Source organism: Halichoerus grypus, chromosome 7 (assembly GCF_964656455.1).
Source record: "Halichoerus grypus chromosome 7, mHalGry1.hap1.1, whole genome shotgun sequence".
Classification (NCBI taxonomy): Eukaryota; Metazoa; Chordata; class Mammalia; order Carnivora; family Phocidae; genus Halichoerus; species Halichoerus grypus.
In genome coordinates this window covers 69,661,961-69,684,555 of record NC_135718.1, presented here as the reverse complement: position 1 = coordinate 69,684,555, position 22,595 = coordinate 69,661,961, and the positions used below count along the sequence as shown (strand labels likewise).

At 45.3% G+C, this 22,595-nt stretch overlaps 1 protein-coding gene across 8 annotated transcripts in view; it reads left to right on the top strand.

The window, feature by feature from the left end:
* SIPA1L2 (signal induced proliferation associated 1 like 2) overlaps positions 1 to 22,595 on the top strand; it is a 216,965-nt gene that overhangs the window by 117,705 nt on the left and 76,665 nt on the right. For all 8 annotated transcript variants that reach the window (XM_036087312.2, XM_078077712.1, XM_036087309.2 and 5 more), the window contains 3 exons: positions 12,263 to 12,396; positions 14,082 to 14,270; positions 20,977 to 21,151. In XM_036087312.2, coding sequence (XP_035943205.1) covers positions 12,263 to 12,396; positions 14,082 to 14,270; positions 20,977 to 21,151 — 498 coding nt within the window. The remainder of the gene's footprint in view (positions 1 to 12,262; positions 12,397 to 14,081; positions 14,271 to 20,976; positions 21,152 to 22,595) is intronic.

The following is a 22,595-nucleotide window of genomic DNA, read 5'->3' as shown; positions in this document are numbered from 1 at the left end:
AGGTCATGTGATTCATTTATACCCCTGACATGATGGGAATGGCATTTCTGGGGTCTTCCTCCAAACCCATAACCTCAGTCTGATTAGGGAAATACATTAGACAAATCCCTGCCAAGGGACATTCTACAAAATCCCTGCCCACTGTTCCTCCAAATTACCAAGGTCATCCAGAACTAGGAGGGTCTGAGAAACTCACAGTGTGCAAGAGTCTGTAAGAAGACATGACGAGTAACTGTAACGGGGTGTCCTGGATGGGATCCTGGAAGAGAAAGGACATTAATAAAGCAGAAACCTGAATAAAGGATGGGCTTGATCAATATCAGTTGAGAGTACAGAGCCTTCATGATGGTTCATTAATGCAATGAACGTACCAAAGAAACGTAAGATGCAAACAACTAAGAAACAGAGCCAGGGGTGTGAGAGAACTCCACTATCTTTGCAGCTTTTCTACAAATCAAAACCAGCTTAAAAATAGTTTGCTTCAAATTTTTTTAAACTGTAAGTCATAAATTCTCATGATATATTTAACTTGAGCATGTTTAAAATTACAACAAACAAGAACTTACAGGCAGTTCTTAAAAGTAACAAATCTACAGGTTTATGCTACTTTATTAAACTCCTTAGGATTACTGTGAGCAGCTGAGGCCACTGTGTGTTTCAAGTAAAGTAAAATTGACAAAATGTCAGTTTCCCACAGCCCTTTCTATACACATCTGCGGAATGCCAGGAGTATGTTTCTCAAACTTACCTAGAAGAGCAGGGGGATTGTTAGGCTTAGAATTTATACTGTCTTTGGTCTTTATTGAAATGCACAGGCTTTCTCTTTGAATTTCTCCTAAAATCTGCATGCTGATCCCAGGTGGCTGTGGGATGCTGTTTGGGACACTCTGGGTTCTCTGGCTCCCAAATCTCTGCTGAACTAACTCTGAAGAACGCTTTATGCCCAACTCATTTTTTTTCCCTTGGGATTTTCTATAACAAGTCCAAGGAAAGAAATACGTATCTTCTAGAAATCCTCTGTAAAGGAGCTGAATTGGTTTTACAGGGCAGGTTTTGGAGCGTAGGTGAAAAGCTAATCTTAGTTTGACTGATTGTCTCCCTTCTGTCTGGTGCTTTCGGGGTTTCCGGTTCCATCATTCACCTGTGATTTCCTTTCTTCTCTGTTTCTTATAAAAGGAATATGCCAGAGAGGACTTTGCTTTCTCCTTCCCATCTTAGCTTTACAAGACTTCAGGGGTGTAGGCAGATTGGAATTCTTTCTGGAAAGATTAGAACTTTCCAGAGAAGCATTTTTAGCTGCTTCCAGGTGGACTGGGCCTCCAACAAAAGCCGTATCCTCCTCATGATGTAGGGTACAATACTGGCCTTTGCAAGGTCCATTTCTGCCGTCCTTTAAGCTTTGAGGGCCCCTTCCTTTCCCTGCGCCCGGCCTCGAGCTGTGCCATTGGTACCACCTGGGAATGAACTCCTCTATTGGAGCTGCCACACTTCAAGAGTTCTTTCTAGAGCCTCTTTTCCCTAAGAAAAGTTCACATTTATATTAGCTACCCTTGACCAGCTCTGTGTAAGCTCACCTCTTTCTCCAGTGGTCATTTTTGTTATTAGTATTTTAACGAAAGAATAATATCTGTACATACATCTGCTAAATGAACAAATAAAAAGGAAGGATTCTTCTAGAATGTGTGTAGTAACCCTCCCACTTGTCTCGATACCAACTTACTGTTTGGTGGCTGGAGATTTACCTTTTGCCAAGAGGGAAAAGTGCCCATGCGTTCTAATTGTGGTTGGAGGCCTGGCGGGGGAGGGGGGCAGGACAGCACAACTTAAGGTGAAGAGCCCAGACTGCTCTGAAGCCAGCCTCCTGGGTTCACATCCCAACTCAATTTTCGCAAGTCCTTCGACTCCTTTGTGCCTCAGTTAATCATCTATAAGATGGGATCATAATAAAAATATCTCCTGTGACGGGAATAGAACCAGGGCCTGTCACAAAGCATGCCAACTCCTTCCCCAAGTGGTTCTTAAATGTGTAAAACCTTTCTCTCTAGAAAGAAACCATTGTCCACACCACTGGTACAATATTTCAAGGGGCAGTACTTCATTTTAATGGTTAAAAGATAAGCCATGAGAGACTATGGACTCTGAGAAACAAACTGAGGGTTCTAGAGGGGAGGGGGTGGGGGGATGGGTTAGCCTGGTGATGGGTATTAAGGAGGGCACGTTCTGCATGGAGCACTGGGTGTTATGCACAAACAATGAATCATGGAACACTACATCAAAACCTAATGATGTAATGTATGGTGATTAACATAACATAATAAAATAAAAAAAAAAGATAAGGAGGGGAAAAAGTAGAGAGAACCATATGGCAGCAGGGCCCCAGGGCAAGGTGTCTGGTGAAGTCTGCCACCCCATTCCAAACCCATTCACTTAAATTTCACAAATGTGACAGTTGTGGGCGAGCGTATACCTTTACATATCAAATGAACCCCATAACTGAGCGATGCATGGCTGTATTTAGTCTGAATTTCATGCCTGGTGGCTTCTTTGTTTCTCCCCCCTTCTGGTTATATACAGTCACTGAAGAAAATTAATAGGGAATTGGACACTATTAAATTCATACGGGTGAACTGAGGACCACCTAACAATAGGACTATTCTGGGATCCACATTCCTCCCAGAGCAGACATAATCGACTCTGCTCTTCACCTCTCTGCCCGGCCAGCCTGGCCTCCGCAAACAGAGCTCCCATTGAGGCCCAGCCGGCCCCGAGCCGGGAGGAGTTGCCCAGCTGCCCGGGAGGCTCAGCCTCTTGGTTATCGTGGTATCCGTTCCATGTGGCTGGCGGTGGGAACCTCTCGGGAGGTCACGGCTCCCGCCCGTTGCCGACTCAGCTGCAACTTGCCTGTTGCCGAGTTTTAGGAACTTGGAGAGAACTGCATGCGATTTCCTCCTGTGGACACTTTGGCCTCAGAGTCTTTTTCAGTTACTGAGGAAGAGGAACTTTGTTCTGTTTATTTCCCTAGGAGCAGAGGGATTGATAGTGTAATATTTCTGTGCTCAGCTGGGGAAACTTCCTTGCAGTTTGCTATTGGTACAGAAAGTTGCAAGTTCAGAGGCTTTGGAATGTAAGGTCTCAGAGCACCTGGAAGCTTCCTGAAACCTTTCTACCTTGTATTCGTTCCAAGATTTCTTTCACTCTTTGCCCCACTTAAGGAATAAGGTGGAAAAAGCTGGACCACTGCCCCCTTCCCAGCTTTTATGCAGTGGATTCTTTCTTGCTCTTCTAGTGTTCTCTTCCTCCTTCCTACTCTTGTAGCAAATAACACTCAAAATTATGGATTATCAAAGGAAGCCTTTGACAGCTACCTTTTTTCTCCAGTCTTTCCCTTGTTATTCAAGGTTTTCCTAAAACGGTGTCTCCCAAGATACTGTCCTTATGTTCAGGACAGATGTGTTGGCTCATCTGTAAGTTGTGTTCATTTTACCAGGCACGCATTAATTGATTTTTAGAATTCAAACTTTCTGTGGCTCTCATCACCCTTTGCATGAGAGAGTCCTAGAAACAGCCTACCTAGGGTGTGCACCCTCCCTGTCACCCCAGATTGTGACCTCGAGCGAGTCACCTAGCCCCTCAGCTTCAGGAATATTATCTGTAAGATGGGGATACCTCCTCAGAAGTAGGGAGGAGGAAATGAGTTCATTTATGTCAGGTTTATTAAATCTTGTTATTTTCACTGTAACGCCTCAGGTTTTCAAGCTTAGCTAATACTTTGGTTAAATGTTGGTCAAAGGAGCCTTCATGTAGCAAAAATGCATCCTTCTCTGCATTGTGGTAAATTCAGTAATTTAATCCCTGAAACATGAGCAGGGAGCCTGAGAGTTCTTGAAGTTATCTAATGACTCTTCATGTTATTATCTGCAAAAGCAGGCCCCATTGTTCTAGTCACTCATCCTTCCATCCATCCACCCATTGTCCCTTGTTGACTCTTTCTCTGTAAGTCTCAGAGAGCTCTGAACAGGGGAGCTGATCTAAGATGCAGACACGGAATTGTTTGCAGGGAACGGTGAAAGCAGATACATCGTAGGTGGGGATTTAGACAGCAGTCACCTGCAGCCATGGACATAACCCCGGTAGGCAGTGAGCCAGCAGTTAAGTGATCAGCTTGCTGTTGAAAGAACGAAGAAATGTTAAACTGCATTTTATGGAAAAATAGCAGGAAAGCTTCTGCTGTCCGCGTTTAACAGAGCAAAGGGCTGCAGGGCCCAGATTCATGGCCTCTCGTGGCTTTAGAGGACTTGTTACGGGTGCTGTGGGCCGTGCAGGGCTAGCCCCTGAGAAACTGTAAGGCAGAAAGCTGTGGGTGCTGCTCTTACGTACCTGACCTCGGGCGGCCCTGCAGACTTGGGATCCTCACCTGGTCAGTTCATTAGTGACGAACGTGATAAATGTCGCTTCCAAGATACTGAAGTACCTGGAAACAGCCTTTGGGCCAGGGTCACAGGTGGCCCCCACCTTTTTTTTTTTTTTAAACTCTTCTGAGTTAGATTTCTTTTTCCTTTACTGACTAGCCAAAGTGCACCAGAGATAGATGCCCCGAATCTCATTTCCTACACTGCAATCTCGTTAACCGATTTTTTTGATCTTCCCCTGTTGTATTTGCATGATATGTGGATTTTCATTCAGCTTTTCCAGTCTTTTCACAGCTTCCATTCTGCCAAGGAAGGATTTTATTTGATGCACTCTTAAAGCAATTTTATGGAAATCATGTGCTTGGGATCAGGACAGGCTCCGTGGGTGAGGGGGACTTACTCATGGTCCTCTGCCCACAGATGGGAAGGCTCACATGACGTAGATGAGCAAGCTGAGCTGTCCTGAAGGGGGCGGGCATAGGGTTAACTTGGCTCCCTCCTGGAGAGCTTGGAGTCTGCCCTGTTCTTAATGGTACTTGGAAGCTATACTGTTAACGCTGTGAAGCAGAAGATTGTGATTTCTTTCGAGACACGGCCAGGTAACCTGCTGTATTCCCTGGCTAACTGAAAGCATGAAAAGACCCCTTAGAGAACAGCTAGGGGGCCTCGGAGCTGGCCTATCCAAAGGTGTGATGATTGTGAGTGGCAGGAACGTCCTCTCTCAGCTTGCATTCAAAGAGTGTGTCTGTGTGAAATGGGGAGGGAAAAATCGAAGCGAGTGTGGGGAGGCAGACATAAAAGAAAAAAGATTCTTTGGCTAATGTGCAGTCTTGGGTGAAAAAGGGAATATGCAAATTTTGGATTCCCTCAATTAAAAAAAAAAATAAAATGATGGTTCCTAATCGGAATCATTCAGTAAAATATATGCCACTGCATTCTTTAAAAGACTACCATAAATGGGATGTAGCCCCTCTAGGTGATTATATTTATTTATTTATTTTAAATTTTATTTTATTATGTTATGTTAATCACCATACATTACATCATTAGTTTTTGATGTAGTGTTCCATAATTCATTGTTTGCGTATAACACCCAGTGCTCCATGCAGTACGTGCCCTCTTTAATACCTATCACCAGGCTAACCCATCCCCCATCCCCCCACCCCCCTCCCCCCTAGAACCCTCAGTTTGTTTCTCAGAGTCCATAGTCTCTCATGGTTCGTCTCCCGCTCCGATTTCCCCCCCTTCATTCTTCCCCTCCTACTATCTTCTTCTTCTTTTTTTTTTTTAACACATAATGTATTATTTGTTTCAGAGGTACAGGTCTGTGATTCATCATTCTTACACAATTCATCATAGCACATACCCTACCCAATGTCTATCACCCAGCCACCCCATCTCTCCCACCCCCCACCATTCCAGCAACCCTCAGTTTGTTTCCTGAGATTAAGAATTCCTCATATCAATGAGATCATATGATACATGTCTTTCTCTGATCGACTTATTTCGCTTAGCATAATACCCTCTAGTTCCATCCATGTCATTGCAAATGGCAAGATTTCATTTTTTTGATGGCTGCATAATATTCCATTGTGTGTGTGTGTGTGTGTGTGTGTGTGTGTGTATATATATATACCACATCTTCTTTATCCATTCATCTGTTGATGGACATCTTGTCTCTTTCCATAGTTTGGCTATTGTGGACATTGCTGCTATAAACATCGGGGTGCACGTACCCCTTCGGATCACTACATTTGTATCTTTGGGGTAAATACCCAGTAGTGCAACTGCTGGGTCGTAGAGTAGCTCTATTTTCAACTTTTTGAGGAACCTCCATACTGTTTTCCAGAGTGGTTGCACCAGCTTGCATTCCCACCAACAGTGTAGGAGGGTTCCCTTCTAGGTGATTATAGATCGGCATTTTGAGATTGTAAGCGTGAATCGTCTTCAGGCTGACCCTTGAGCTTTGTAGGACTGTTGGGTTCAACATTGAAATGCCCCATGATGCTGTTTATTTTATGTTCAGTCCTTTTTTGTTTGTGATTTAGGCTTTTGTCAGTAATATTCATGTCTTCAGTTATAATGCCTCTCTGAGATTAAAGATGCGAAGTGTGATGCATATATTTGGGGGAGGGCAGGGAGCTGGCACTGAGGTTAAGAAGGGTTATGTAATTCACCCAAGGTTCAACAGCTGATAAGTTAGCATAGCCCAGATTCAGAAACCAGTAATCAGACTTATTAGAATTGTAGGTATTAAAAAAAAACAAAAAAGTAGGTATTTAAGAGTACCTGAGTTTGGGACTGCTAGTTCAGTGTGACGAATTGGAGACACATTTTATCTCTCCCTCTTCCAAAACACCACTAAAAATGATAGTGAAGGAAAAACAAAGGGCATAAAGCCACAAAGGAAAAAAGAGAACTAGAGATAATCAGTGGAAGGCTAGATACGCCAAAGCAGACGGAAGAGCCAGAACTGTTTTGTGGATGGGAAAACACCACCCCTCCAGCATTGGTCGGGGGCTGTGTGTGGCAGGGACAGGCCATCAGGAAGCCAGTCCGTTCAATGCAGAACCAGGTACCTCGGAAGAAGAGCTGGGGGCGGGGGTGAGAGCAAGGGACCAGTTCAATATGTTTTTAAAAATCTAGGTTTTCTCTCCTCTCCCTTGTAGTCCATTTACTACTCATCCCCACCCAGGGGGAAAACTGAAGAGATTTATTCTAGAGAAGTTGAACATCTGCACAGCTAAGGGCAGGACTAGGGTACTTCACTAGAGAGTAGGGATTAAGTGAAAGTCAACACAGTGAGATGCCCAGCCCTGTGCCCTTATTTGGGCTAAATGCCTCCGGACAGGAGAATGGGAGAACCTTCCCTGGAGCCATGGACAGGCTCAAGAGCAAAAGACCTCACTGTACTGGTAGCTGGGTTTCCCCCCATAGAGCAGTTGGGTCCCCGCCTGATCGTGCAATACAAAGTGGACTGTAAAGCAAGATGGGTCACTATGATGAACAGAGGTATTTCATAATGATAAAAGGGTCAGTTCCAAGCACCAAAATCAGAGCTTCAGAATATGTAAAGGAAAAAAAAAAAAAAACTGGTCAGACTAAAAGGAGAAATAATCAAATCTCCCATCTGAATTCTTTCTATACTTAGAAACATACAAATAGAAATGGAAAAATTTTGAAAGATACTATTTACATTATCCTAAAACATCAAGGACCTTGGACTAAATCCAAAGAAAGACGTGAAGGAAGGACAGAGCACTACAAAACATCACCCAAACCAAGTACAACCCTTAATAGGGGGAGGGGACACGTTGTGGCTGTGGGTTAGAATACTCAGTAGGTAAAAGAATTCAAAGAAGTGTTTTGTGGGAACAGAATTAAGAGTGAGGAAAGATGGAGCAGAGCAAGAAGGAGAGCAGCTTTTTAAGACTATGTGCATATGAATATGTTAAAATAGGGGAGACGGGCTTTGTGACATTTGCTTTTACTGCGTATGTGGCATTTTTCTTCTGGATTGTTGGTTCTGTAGTGGATATTAGTGGTGTTTCCATGGTACTTCATGCTTAGTCCTGTCACAGAACTTAGAATGCGTAACTCTCGTCTGTTTCCGATAGTGCTGGCCCCACAGGACTAAAACTCTGTGAAGCAGGCGCTGTGTCTTGCTCAGTGTTGTATCCCTCATATTTATCAGTGCCCGGCACATCGCTGAGACCTAGGCCATGCTCGATATTAGAGTGAATGAATTCAAATGAATGAAGTGTGTTTGGTAGGCTGAATACTGGCCCCCAGAGATACCCAGGCCCTAATCCCCGGAAGCTGTGTATGTTACCTTATATGGCAAAAGCAGCTTTCCAGATGTGATAAAGTGAAGGATTTTGAGACAGGGAGACCATGCTGGATTCTCTGGGTGGAACCTGAATGCCATCCCAAGTGTCCAAGTAAGACGTAGGCAGAGGGAGATCTGACAGAGAAGAATGCATTGTGGCCACTGAAGCAGGATCTAGGGCTGGATTCGAAGATAGAAGAAGGGGCCCCATGAGCCAAGGAATTCAAGGAATACAGCTCTAGAAGCTGGAAGAGGCAAGGAAAAAAAAGATTCTTCCCTACAGCTTCCTGAGGGAATGCAACCCAGACACCATCTTGACTGTGGCCCACTGAAACGGATTTTGGACTTCTGACCTCCAGAGCTGTGAGCCCATAAATGAGTGTTGTTTCGAGTCCCCAAGCTTGTGGCAATTTGTTATAGCAGCACTAGGACACTAACACACGTGAATTCTAACAGATGCATCGGTTCTCAGTTTTGTAAATGTTTCAAGAAACCGTATCACCCCTCTCATGGGGGCAGAACCTGCTACATTTCTGGTCCAAGATCTTTCACACTGCCTTCTCCACTTGCCAGCATAAAATGAGCTGCCTCTTTGTTTTTATTTTCATGGTCCTGGTTGAGGTTCAGTAAGACCATTACTTTTGAGCAGCACCAAGGGAGCCTACCTGAGTTCCTTAATTCAAGTACAGTTCCATTGAGCACTTATAATTTATTAGGCCCTATCAAATCAGGCCTTGAGGATATAAAAGTTGAAGGACTCAGCCTCATCTGGAGGTGAGGCGAAGAGTTTCAGTGGAAGCGATGTTTGAGTTGAGTCTTAAAGGATGCATTAGAACATCAAGCACAGAAAAGCAAAGGATGCACCAGGCCGAGGGGGCAAATGCATGAGTTAGGGGAGTTATGGGAGAGAGGAGTCTGTAGAGAGTTTGGGGTGATGTCACTGAGGAACTTCCAGGAGAAGATGGGTGGGTGGATGGAAGGACAGACAGACAAGACAAACGTTCAAACAGATTGAAAGACAGAGACGGAGTCAGAATGGACAGCCATGGGCTGATGGTGGAGCCTTGGGACACATCCAGGTTACAAGGAGAGGCCCAAGGGGCAGCCCCAAAGCAGACCCCGAAGGAGAGCCCTGGAGATGGCTCACTCGGAAAGGACACTCCCGGAAGCTGACAGTGCCCCCCCGCGGCAGACAGGCCTGCCAACCCAGAGCCAGAGTATGGGGTGGAGGTCGTGTGAGAAAATGCGGGGAGAGAGCCAATACTGGAGGAGAGGTGTTCTTCTCACCGAGGGGCAGCGGGGGTGGAGGGTTGGTCCACAGGGCTGGGGGAGCGCTTGTGACTCCTGTTTTGCCAGAGACCCATCCGCTTGCCAGGCCCACTGGCTCTTCTTCTCATTGACCTTTTCCTACCTAGTTTTTAAAAATGAAAGTATACTTTACCTACAGTGAATTCACCCTTTTTTAAGTGTGGAGTTCTAAGTGTTTTGACAAATGAATATGGTATGTAACCACTAGCACCATCAAGATGCAGGATAGCTGTGTCAGCCCAAAAAATTCCCGTGTGTTCCCCTGTGACCAGCCCCTTCCCCTGGTACCAGCCCCTGGCTGCCCCCGGTCTATTGTGCCTGCAGCACCTGCTGATATGGGAGCAGCGCACGCTGTAGGATTTTTAGTTGTCAGGTGTTAGAATTAGTGATTCAGTGCCCATAATCTGGACTCTAAATTTCACCACGAGAAAGGGTTTTGTTGGCTTGGTCCCTCTTTTTCTCCCTAAAATAATTCGAAGCTCACTGGATTCATGTCAGTAGCATTCGTCAAATGCCTAATAGAGAATCGATTTGAGCATTTTTGCAGGTAACTTGTCGAAATGGGTTCTAAGAAGGGAGCTTTTGCCTGATGATGACTGGTTGTACCTTAGTCACTTGCTGAATATTTTTCTTAACGCATCTGCCTTAGGAGAAAAGAGATAAAGAGAAAGGTTCTTGTCAGGACAGAATGCAACTAAGAAAATTCTTAACTGATTTAAGTTTAAAGATGCATTTTCCACAGGATATAGTATAATGCCGTGGGTCTAATAGTCACTAATGCCAACTTTAATAAAATGATAATGTACCTGGTAGTCTGAAGTAGACAATTAACTTTTAATCTCTACTTTCATTGAATATTTTTAAACTGTTGATTAAAATCCAAATAACTGCTTCTGGGTCAGCTCTCCTCAACCCCCTACATTTTTTACAATGTGTGTTTGGTTTCACTGGAGTTGTTCTTGTCTGTTAACAGTTAACCTGGCTGTTAATTAGCAGGTAATTTATCCAGGGGATGAGTTACCCATCAAAAACAAAGGCTTCTTTCCTATTGTGTAAGCCCAGACCTATAGTAACTCAATCGCTCACCCACCAGCCCCTGAAATAGTACACATATGCTACTCGTAGCCTGGACTCTAAAGAGAAGTAATGACAGTGTTCATCTCATTTGGTCATAGGAGGTAATGAAGTAAATGACTGTGAAAGCAAAGTAGAAAAGAAGCAAATGCCTTTTCAAGATCTAGCCAATAGTCATCACTGGCTTTGGGTAACGTTTGCCCTGGCTGATGGTAGGAGCTGTTTTCACCCTGATTTCTTCTTTCTGATTAACATTTCTCATTCCTTCCAAAATTAGTGTGGCAGAAAATGTTAGCATAGCCAAAAGACTTCAGAATACCTGCAGTTTTCTTCAAGCTTATAAATATCTGATTCATTTTATTTCTTTTTAACTAAAAATGAAGAGTCAGGAAAGATGGGCCCAAACCTTTAAGGTGACAGTCAAAAGGGATGAGTCTGGTTCTGCATAGAGGGTGAAAAAAAATTGCTTTTATGAGTATACACCTTGGGGACCTGACCTGGTAGCAGTTCATTAAGAATTAAATGAACACCACCTAGGGGTTTGCATTTCCCACCTGCTCCGCATGGATCGTTGAGATGATGGGGCTGCTAAAAATAGGTAAGCTGTGTGAATAAACATTCAGGTAATTGATCCCCCTATTTCGTGTGGGTTCACACCACATCTGAGTGTTAAGTCTGCGTCCTTTCAGAAGACGACAGTTAAAAAGTTTGGTTGCAGTAGAGTGTTTTGACTTCTTTCAGCAGACAGAGGAACTTTTGGTCCCACAGTCCAGAAGCGGTTGCTCACGAAGTAGTGAGCTTCCCGCCGTTGGCAGAGTTCAGGCTCGTATATTAGCTTCATGGATGGGAATTTGTCCTGGATTGTGACCCTGCTGTGAAATGGTGCCTGGCATGTATTGTTGAATGTGTGATGAGACTCACGACCACCCCTCGGAGCAGTGTGCTCAGGGATTTCTGCACTAGATAGACGAGAGGACCTCCAAAATCTGTTCCTGCAGTGAGACCGTACAGATGAGAGCTCTGCAGGGCCAGTGATTTTATGTGAAAGTCACGATTAGCTGAGAACAGAGTAAACCAAGTTATAGAATCAGTAGATATAGTTTGACCTCAGCAACTAATGACCTTTTATGTCTTTTCCATCTGTTGTAAAATTTCACGTTCGACGGCCAGGTACTTTAGTGACATTGTAATGAAGGAGTGAGCTTTGCCACCGGACTGGGTGCCAAGATTACCTGGCTAGTCCAAGTGCCCACATTCGGTCAGAGAAGGTGACCTTCCCATCTGGAGGGGAGCCGTTCAGTAACGGTCTTCGAGGACCTAGATTCTTCTTTGGACACTTTCTGGGCATGGCAGCACACTCTTTCTGGGGACGCTCTTCCATGGTGGCAGGGGGCAGGTGGGGGCGGGAAGGCCCTTGGCGCTCGTGCGCTAGGCACGAGCAGAATGAGAGGAGGAAGTAACAGAAGATGAGATGTATGAGGACATCAGATTTGGAAACAAAACACTTTGATAAAACACAGTTGGGGAATTGTGTACCCAGACCCATGCAGTCTTTTTTTCAGAGATTGGACACACACGCCCATAGATACCCATCCGGTCCTTTGTTCCTTTCTTTTGATGCCACCCCTCTCTCCTGTTACAGAGCACCAGAACTACTTTGGAATCGATGAAAACCTTGGCCCGGTGGCCGTCAGCATCCGGAGGGAGAAGGTGGAAGACGCCAAGGAGAAAGAGGGGTCCCAGTTCAACTACCGGGTGGCCTTCAGGACGAGTGAGGTAATGGCTGTCTTGTGTCGTTGCTGTCCTGGGCTGAAACCTCTGACATTACTGCGCTAGATTGTTTCAGATGAAGTATAATGTTAGTGATTATAGCATTTAAGATCACTGAAAGAGCCTACAGTATTTTATTCCCAATAAAAATTTGAAACCCTGTCACAGATGTTAAGGGGCAATGATTTTACTTTCCCCTTGCATGATAGAAAGAATAAAATGATAAGAGCGCAAGGTTTGGGGGCTCAGAGAGGACACGTACGACCTGGACCATTCATGTCGGAACTGACAAACAGCTTCGAAATCTAGTGCAGGAAATCAGGTGGTCCGCAATGGGGGGAGTGTGGCCGGCTGTCTGTGCACACTGCATTATTCCAAGGCCCCAGCTTAGTGCCTCGCTTGCCTTGCTTTGAGTAAAAAGTGGGATTGTTGTACGAACGGAACAATATGTATACATAGCCAAATAGGTAGGGATGCCGATTACAAGGAAGGAGATCTGGCCTGCATTTCAGGTTTTATTCTCTTGACCTATTATAATTAGAGAGGGGGTGTATTCGGCAAGTGTTCCAGCATGTGTATTTCGATTGGCTCCTTCCAGATCAGAGAGAGGAAAGGGAGCTCTTTGCTGGTCACCTGTGTATGCGTGAGCCTGTGATCTGCTGCGTGGCTTGCCAGGTGCTCTAGTGATTTGGGCTCTGTGCTGGACAAATAGGAGATAGAGTCCCTCTCTTGTAGTGACGTATTTTAAGTCACAGGCCTGTGCTGTCCGATCCAGTAGCTGTTAGTCACACGTGACTGTTTAAAGTAATTAAATGAAATTCAGAATGCAGTTCCTCGGTCCCGCCGGTCACATGGAGCCAGTGACTCCGGTATCAGCTAGTGCAGAGAGCGAGCATTCTCATCATTGCACAAGACTCTGCTGGGCAGTGGGGTTCTAGAGCGTTCTGCACACGGCAGACCTCGCTGCTACAACCGTCACCCCGACTCTCTTGTCCGCTAACAGTTCTCTTCCCAGAGTCGGAGTGGGGGGAATCAGAACTAGGTCCCTTGATTTGCAATGCTGGGATTTCCTCTCTGAGGCAGGTGTCAGAATGGCGATCGCGTGCGTCCCTCACACATTTGAGGGCATATCACAGTCATGAGGCAGAATTCCGTAGCCAGTAATCTTCTGAGCCCTGAATCACCCTGCCCGCGGGTGTCACAGGCTATCCCCATTCAGCTTCAGGACTCACCAGAAAAATGAAATAGAAGACAAGAAAGGAATGGAACAAAAGTTGGTGTGGAACATAGGGCAGTAGGAAAAGAGAAGGGAGGGGTGGGAGGAAGGTGCCAGGGGCCAGGCCCAGCCCCGGGATCTCTAGTTTCTCCTCAGTGTCAGGCTCCGCTTGGCTCCGAGAGCTGCAGGAACATCATGCCCTGCCCGGCTCCCGTCATTCTCCAGGCACACTTCCTGAATATTTCAACCCCTCCCAGCTTATCCCTGAGCCCCGTGCACTTTTGTTGTTTAAAGACTCTTCGAGTGTTGATTTTGCTTCCACCCATGGAGAGCTGTAGTCACTTTTGCCCCACTCAGAAAAGAGACTGACCTTTCTCCCTCTGGAAGGCAACTAAAAAAACGCTTTCAAGAAGTAACCAGGAGTAAACATGAGCTCTTCTGTGATGTTCTGGAATCTTCTGTTCTGCCCCTGCAGCTGACAACCCTGCGAGGAGCAATTCTAGAAGACGCCATACCCTCTACCACCAGGCATGGTACTGCACGGGGACTACCTCTCAAAGAAGTCCTGGAGTACGTCATTCCAGAGCTGAGCATTCAGTGCCTGAGACAGGCTTCGAACTCACCCAAGGTCTCGGAACAGCTGCTCAAGCTGGATGAACAAGGGGTGTGTACAATGCGTGAGGCTCTGTTTGGGTGTGAGTGCGTGTCTGCGTCTCTAAATGTTTTGGACTTTTCCCATCCATCTTTCTTTTGAGATCATTTATTTTTAATGCCTTGAAGCATTTTGTTCCTCTGGTTGTTCCTAAGAAACATGATGGCTTTCTAGTGTAATACTCCTCCTGACTTGTATTGTTTTTACCAAGGTTTTGGTGCATCCCAACTAGCAAAAGCACATCTGATTCGTGATTATTAGAGATCAGTGGTATTTTTTTCTAGGGTTTAAACAACTCACATTGGGCCTTTTCCTGAACTCACATTTGTTCTTGTCCACTGTGGGTGAGGCATTGATGCTAACAGGTGGAAATGGACAGCGTGCACTGGGGAGACTGACGCTAAGAAGTCGTCCCTCACCCCAGGGGGACAGTTAGACCAAAAGCACAAAGACCTCTGCAAGGCAGCATATGGTAGTGGATCTTGAGGAAGTGTAAATGCAGTGAGTGCTTTGGGAAAAGAAGAAATAACATCTGCTGACACATCTGAAGGAGGCAGCATTGTAACTGGGACTTGGGTAGAATTCCAGGAGGGGGACGGGAGCAGTTGGCTGCTTTAGGAACTATGATGAGTTTCTTTATAAGACAAGGGCACATCTTAGGAGGTTGTAGTTTAAAAAAAAAAAAAAAAAAGGCATGTTGAAGCTAGAGCATATAGGACCTTGAAAGCTAGGCTAAGGAGTTTGCACCTGATTCAGGAGGCAATAGGGAACCACTGAAGCTTTTTGGGAGGACGAGACATGATCAGAGCTATATTCTAGAAAGATTATCCTGCTGGAAGGGAATGAGACAGGCTGGTGAAGATAAAAACTGATGATGGCCTGGAGTTCAATTATGGACTGTTGACATCGTCCAGGAGAGAAATAATGATGGTCAGGATAGGGACGTGGCCCAGCCGATGGAAAGAGGTCTTTTAAGCGTCAGATACGAGATAACTCATAGCGGGAAACTAAGAGGTAGGCACCCCAGTGTATGTAACTTATTTCAAATGAGCGAATTTGTTTTTTTTTATTTTTTTAAGATTTTTATTTATTTGACAGAGAGAGACACAGTGAGAAAGAGGACACAAGCAGGGGGAGCGGGAGAGGGAGAAGCAGGCTTCCTGACAAGCAGGGAGCCCGATATGGGGCTCGATCCCAGGACCCTGGGATCATAACCTGAGCCGAAGGCAGACGCTTAACGACCGAGCCACCCAGGCGCCCCGCGAATTTGTTTTTAAATGCATGCTTTAAAAAAACCCAAAAACATAATAGTGATGTATATTTCCAGAATTTTCTAAGGAAAATTCCTTTGCCTGTTTTAAAGAGAATAGGTATTTCTGGTTGGCCCAGTAATACCAATGTGGTAGTTTGATGGCATATTTGATATTCAGATGGCTGGAATTCTAAAAGTGATGAAATAGTAATTTGTCTAAGAAATTAACACTGCGTGATTAGCCAAAGGAAGTGGGCGCTGTAACATTCAGAGTGAATAATCCTGAGATATATCTGTCTCAAGAAGGAAGGCTGACATATTAAAAACAACAGCTAAACCAAACCAAAACTCTCCCCTAGAGCAGTTGACTTGTAAAACTATATGATACCCAGGATAGTTGGACCACGATCGTGACTGGTAAAGTGTGTGGAATGTACGAGATGTCCGTGCAGCAGGTGAGGAAAACATGTTACCAGGGAGGGATAGGAAGGACGTGTTGGTGTTGGTGCAGATACTCCAGGTGCAAGCAGGCTTGATGAGAAGAACAGCACTTATTTTCATATCTTATTGTCATATTTATTTTTATGATATTTCCAGTCATGGGAGAATGTGCTCTGTCCCTTTAGGTTGCTAGTGTATGTGGTTCCCCTTTAAAATCTATCACTGTACTTGCTGTTCAGCGTGGTGAATGGTATCTGGTCCCCTCAGGCTGCTTTAGAAAATCCCACAGATGGCCCCTCATCCACGGGCCTGAATCCCAAAGTCCTCAGGGCCCTGAGAGACATCACGGCAGTTACCATTGACCATCTCCTCACGAAATGAAGCAAGTATTTAGGCGGTCTGTTGAGCAGAACAGGTCCAGAAGCTATGCCAGGCAATTTTTTTTTTTAATGAAGAGTTTAAGTGCTTTTAAATGAACACCTTTTTATAGTCTGATGTCAAAATTAATGCTATGAAAATCGGGTTCTGCTTTTAAGCAAACCGATGCATTGTTTAGCTCTAGCTGAATTTTGTGTGGTTTTTCTTTGGCAATTGTATTTGTTTGACTTTGGTATATTTTCCTAATTGTGTACAGTGTGGCCTTGTCACTTACCCATACCTCTTGATGGTGTCTGGTTCCCATATTACATGAGGAAGAGATACTATTTATTTTCATCCCGAAGAGAGAATGGACGGCTTTTTTTTAACATCCTGCTTTTTAAAGGATCCTTAAAAGTTGCCACTAACTTTTTAGAGTGTTTGAGAGTTTATTCCAGGTAGTGCTCTTTTGATTCACCTTCTTAATAGTAAATCTGCCCGGGAATGGGATGAGCCAGTTTTCCGGTACTGTTCTTAGGGGGTTTTAATCTTGAAAAAAATACGGAAAGGATATATTGTCATGTGCTGCTTCCTTGGGGTCTGTAACTGCCCGGGTTCAGCCCAGTCACTAAGTGCATCTGCTGTCTTCAGGACATAGGTTTGTAGCGAGAACTTCATTCAGTAGATGTTCAGATCATGTGCCCCGTTCTTTTAAGTTCATGAAGATGTTTTGAGCAGAAAGACTCACCTCGATGGAGAATGACAAGGGAAGTAATTACTAAGTGAGACTCTGAAACTTTTGTTACTTTATCTACATAAATTCACCTCTCAACCTCTCAAATCCCATTTTTCCTATTTTAAAAGACTCTCCTAATTTATATGTCAGATGACTTTATACAATTATATAGGTTGACGTAAAAAAAATCAGATAGGGGCGCCTGGGTGGCTCAGTCGTTAAGCGTCTGCCTTCGGCTCAGGTCGTGATCCCAGGACCCTGGGATCGAGCCCCACATTGGGCTCCCTGCTCCGCGGGGAAGCCTGCTTCTCCCTCTCCTACTCCCCCTGCTTGTGTTCCCTCTCTCGCTATGTCTCTCTCTGTCAAATAAATAAATAAAATCTTAAAAAAAAAAAAAAACAGATAAATTATGGCCACTCGCTGTTTGAGAATATCATGGCATCTTCAGCAGAATGATTAATTTGTTCTCGGGTCAGCTTTCCTCTTGTCCCCCTCACCCTAGATATATATGTTTACTTGCATACCAGGCTTGCTTCTGGTGAAGTCACAGGGGTCTAAAGAGATGATCTAAATAAGTAAGACTGTGTGCTTGCTGGAAGCTGACCTAGTCCAGAGAAAGCACTGGAAGGAAGGGCTTCCCTACCCACTCCAGTTTATTTGCAAGGCATTTCTGAGGCTTTGTTGTTTTTGTCACTTTCATTTAAATTTGAATTTCCTTGTTAATGAGGACAAGGCTTCTGCCCTTGGGAATGGAGCAAGTCAGTTGTCATCCTGTCCCAGGAAGCCAAGGAGACCCTGTGTGCTGGGTCCTCTGTCTGTGCGGCCTGTCTGCATATCCAGCTCTCAGCACTGATGCGGTTTGCAGTTTCGACAAGCAGGTATTTCTGGTTTCTGACAGTACTGATGCCCGAGAGCCCGCCGAGCTCCCCTCCCACAACCGCGGGACTGGCTGTAGCTCAGAACAGTTAAATCAAGGTCAGGGGGAAGGGTGAGGGATTAGGGGGGCGGCCCCAGGTCTGGGGAGCTTGGATACAAACCCTGTTCTGAGAGAATTGGGAATTTTGGTACTTGGGTGCTGGGGTCTCCCCTTTGTTTTGTGCCCCAGTTAACTGCAGGGTGTGCTGCCGGCTTTGTGATGCAGCCCGGGAAGAGTGATGGCTGATACTACATTCCGGTTGTTTTCGTGAGGTTTGTAAGAGATTTAAGTCAGAGAAGTCTCTTCCCAGTGTTTCGTTCTGTTACAGTTTCAGCGGAATGGCTGCCATCATAGCGAGCAAACCCCAACTGCTTGTTTTAAGAGTCTAGAGATAGTTCCATTTCGTGGCCTCCTCACAGTAAACGTGTGTGATACCCGTGCCAGGCTATATGCGTGCCACAGGATATTTTCACTGCACCAGAGCTCTGGTGGCTGTCATGAACACTTGGGGGCTTTGAAATCTCTTGGAGCCACATCCCCTAATTTTCACGGGCCCAGGGGCCTCTGGGAGGGAACGCAGATCCTATTCACAGTCAGGGCCCAGACTCTGGCTCGTTCGTCCGACAGCTGGGAAGAAGGGTGTGAAGTGGACAGCACCGTAGCCAGCAGAGCAGGCCTGAGGGAGTCCAGTCCTCTGGGTGTTTGACCTTTGCCTGAACGAGAGTCCAGAAGACTCAGGAATCACATAGAGAAATTGTGCCTGTCTGGTGAGCACTCTGCTTAACGGGCATGAGGCCACACTAGCCCAAGCCGTGGGGCCCCATACAGCTTTGCTACGGGCCTCCTCCCACGGCGGTGGGTGTGAGAAGAGAAAGGGGTTTCCCACTGGAGATGCCAGGGCAGCCTGGGACAGGCTGCAGGAGTGGCCAGGGGGTGTTGGAGGACCCGGTGGCCCAGGACGAGGTGGCTAGATGGTATGGACGTGTGGTCCTGGCAGAGCGGTGCCCGATGTGAGCAGCAGGTGGGGGAGCAGAGGACAAACAGGGTGGAGCTCCCAGGATGTGGATGACAGCGTGGCAGTCGTGCGTGCCGGCGAGGCAGCGGGTGCCGGATCCACGGGCATTCGGGCCCGTGGGGCCTTGGGGTTACACGTGCTAGCGCTGCTTAGCACATCTCTGGTGGACTCTCATTAAGGCTAGGGCCAAATAACGGGAGAGAGTTGAAATCCTCTTCCACTGGCCAGAGAGTCGCCAAGCTACCATGATATCTAGGATGGGAAGGCCTCGTTAGAGGATGCGTATGGATCCCGACAGTCACTGAGATCGCTGACATCTGTGGTGATAATTGCTAGTCCTGTGTTTCCCGAGTGGCTTTAGCATCCTGAAATGTCTTCTGAGTCACTCAGGAACAATGAGTGTTTATAATGAAGTAATAGAAGGCATTTTTATTACGCTTCATATTTTTTCTAGTTGATGGTCTATTTGCAGAAAATACGGTATCTCATTTATTTGGAGAGTTGAGTTGATCAGAAACATTTATTCCTCAGTCTCTGGATGAATGGAAATGTTTCTCTACTTGACCCTCCGAAAGAACTAGCTCAATAAAATTCATCATACTAGCTCTAAGTAGCTTGTGCACAGCATCTATCCCCACACTTAGGGCACCAATTATTGTCTTCACTGTGCAGTTGAGGGTCTTAGGCTCTGACAGGAGCCCAGGCCTGTGGGCTGTCCGCCATGCCATGGGATCCATTGCCATAGGTAGCTCATTCAGTCAGATTGTGAGCGGATGATGCTTTCTTTTATATCCTCCCCCGACCCCCCCCAATAGCACTTAGTCTACATCGACTACATTCAGAATGTAGTGGTGGTTGACTCTCTGTTCAACTCTAAAGGTATCCTAGTGTGCAGTGAGGTGCTTCCTACCATCTACCTAGATCACCCCGGCAGGTGTCTTCCTACCTTTCTTGGATCGTATGTTGTCACTGGGTAATGTGCTTTTATCACTGCCACTCAAGGGAAACGAATATCGTTTTGCCTTATTTTACTGGTAGTCAGCTATGAATTTTGATGAAAGCCTCGATTTTATGGCTTGATAGTGAAAGCGAACAGTGTTATGGATGGATGCCTTTAGGAAATTGGTGATGTCTGATAATCTGTCAGGTTTTGGGGCTCCGATTGCTTGGTCGTAAGATTGAATGCTCTGATTTCATGAGTGAGAAGTAGTTTCTCTTCGGATACGGTAAGAAAGCTGTGCAACTGGATCCAGTGTCTCTCCGGCCTTGGGAGGAAGCAGTCCTGTGGCTTCCAGCATGATAAGAGATTAATTGTGAGTTAGAATTACCGCAGGAACTCTTCAGCGGCTCTTAAAATTCTTTATCGTCTGTTGTATATTTAGCAGATGGTTTCTTTGCAAGATTGTCAAAAATACAGAGATGACTGTAATTTTATAGCCCAAGTTACTTTCATGGACACAAAACATTGTTCTATTTATATACATATATCACAGTTCCCACTGGGATTCCTTCCTTACCAGACCTTCTTTTGATTTGTTTGTTCATTACGGTCTTTCATATTTTCATGAATGTTCAAAGAACAACAACAAAAGCGTCAGGAACCAGAGAGGGAAAAAACTTGTAAGTTGGTGGCTTTGTTTTTCCTTCTGACTTGGAAGATGATGCTCCTTACTGCAAGGAGGGTGTAAGATTAGGTACTTCCACGGTTGTATTTTTAAGGAGATACCTGAGGCTGTCTGTCCATCCTGGAAGCCCAGTCGATCCCACACGGCCATGGCCATCCATTCTGTTTCGTAGGGTTTCTGCCATTTCTCCAGCTGTATTCGGGGGTTTCCGGGTTTGTTTGTTAGATATCTGTAGCATTTCGCGCAATGACAATTGCTTCCTCTTTTGCTTATTTGCTTATGGGAATTGTCCTGGCATGCTTACTGTTTTCATTTTACTGGAAGTTAGCTTGTCTGATACTCTTTGCCAAGTAATTCTCTTTCTCCCCCATTTCAGCTGAGCTTTCAGCACAAGATCGGGATCCTTTATTGCAAAGCAGGCCAGAGCACCGAGGAGGAGATGTATAACAATGAGACAGCGGGACCAGCTTTTGAAGAATTCCTTGATCTTCTGGGCCAGCGAGTCCGGCTGAAAGGATTTACCAAATACCGAGCTCAGCTAGACAATAAAAGTAAGCTTCCTATTTGTGTGTGCGTGCAAATTTAATTCTCCTAAGGTAGGCACACCGCATAAATCTAAGTGAGCGATCATGTGCCCTCCCGTTCTTGACCCCGACAGCAGCCTAGCCAAGCTTATTTGGGATAGAGTTGAGATTTCCTCAGATGAGCAAAGGAAGCACATTTCTCAAGAGGTATGTGTTTCGTGGAAGCTCAAAAGGTCAATTCCTTTTCTGTAACACCAGCAGAGAGATTCCCCAGTGTTTCATGAAGAATCTTTTAATATTTCCTTCTTTCTTTTAGCCTCACCTCTTCTCTCATACCCTTGTTCCGATATACCAAGGACAAGCACTGCATTCTTTTCTAAAAGGCAAAATATTAGCACATTTGCGCACACCATGTTCTCTGGCTCATTCTGTTCATCTCTGGTTTCACGGTGTTAACTGGGGAATTGAAGCAGTGGTTAAAAGCTGATGCATCCTGTTTTCCAGTGACCTTACTCAGGTCCCCTTGAGTGGGGCACACATTAGTTCTAAGGTGCCAATTTAAAACACAGACTCGGCACCATCCCGTGATGTGCAGATTTCTGTTGTATCTTCATTTGGAGAATCCCATCCCTTCTGGTCCTCATAAATTCTGAATATTTTATCTTTGTCTTTGTGCTGTTAGATTTCATGGCTATCAGCATCTAAAATATTCCAGGCAGAGTAATTTTGTGTATTTTGGGAAATTCTCCTTATTATCAAGCAATTAACTGCTTACTCTTTTAATCAAAGGGGAGCAGATAGATCCTACAGTTGGAGGAAGTGGGAAGACACGTAGCCCACTTCTAGTAGGGGTGGTGAAGTGGGAACTTTTTCCGCATGGGAATGTCTGTGTGAGGCCGTCTGAGGTCCCGTGGCTCCATGCCCCCAGTGTCCTTCAACTTGGGACCCTCATCGATAACTTGCCTACATCAGGGTGGGGCCAGGTCTTTGTGTGCCTGTCAATCAGATCTGGTTTTTTTAATCTGTTTTTGAAAGTTACGTGTAGAACATAGCTTATCAAATCTAGAGACAGTGTTACCTCATAGGTGGGCCCCTGTGTGTCCTACACACATGCCAAGGTTGGATGTTGACTATTATATCGGATGCGTATTGCTCTTGCCTCAGATCTGTAAAGATTAGGGAATAATTTGTGATACCCACTCTGAGTCGCCACATATGAGACCTTTTCTGATTTTTCTTCCTTTTTCTTGGCAAACTGCCCTGGAGTTATAGACCCCAGGCCGTGCACAGCCTCTCTTGGGTCTGCATGCAGAGGTGACAAAACTGGGGACTTCCGTGATGGCCTACATCTCTTTTCCGATAGAAATATTTGCAGCAGACCCTTGAACAAGTTGGTCAGTTCACCTTCTCAATTACCATACTGACATTTGAGATGAAAACTTTCAGAATATTTAATTTCAGAAATCCATCT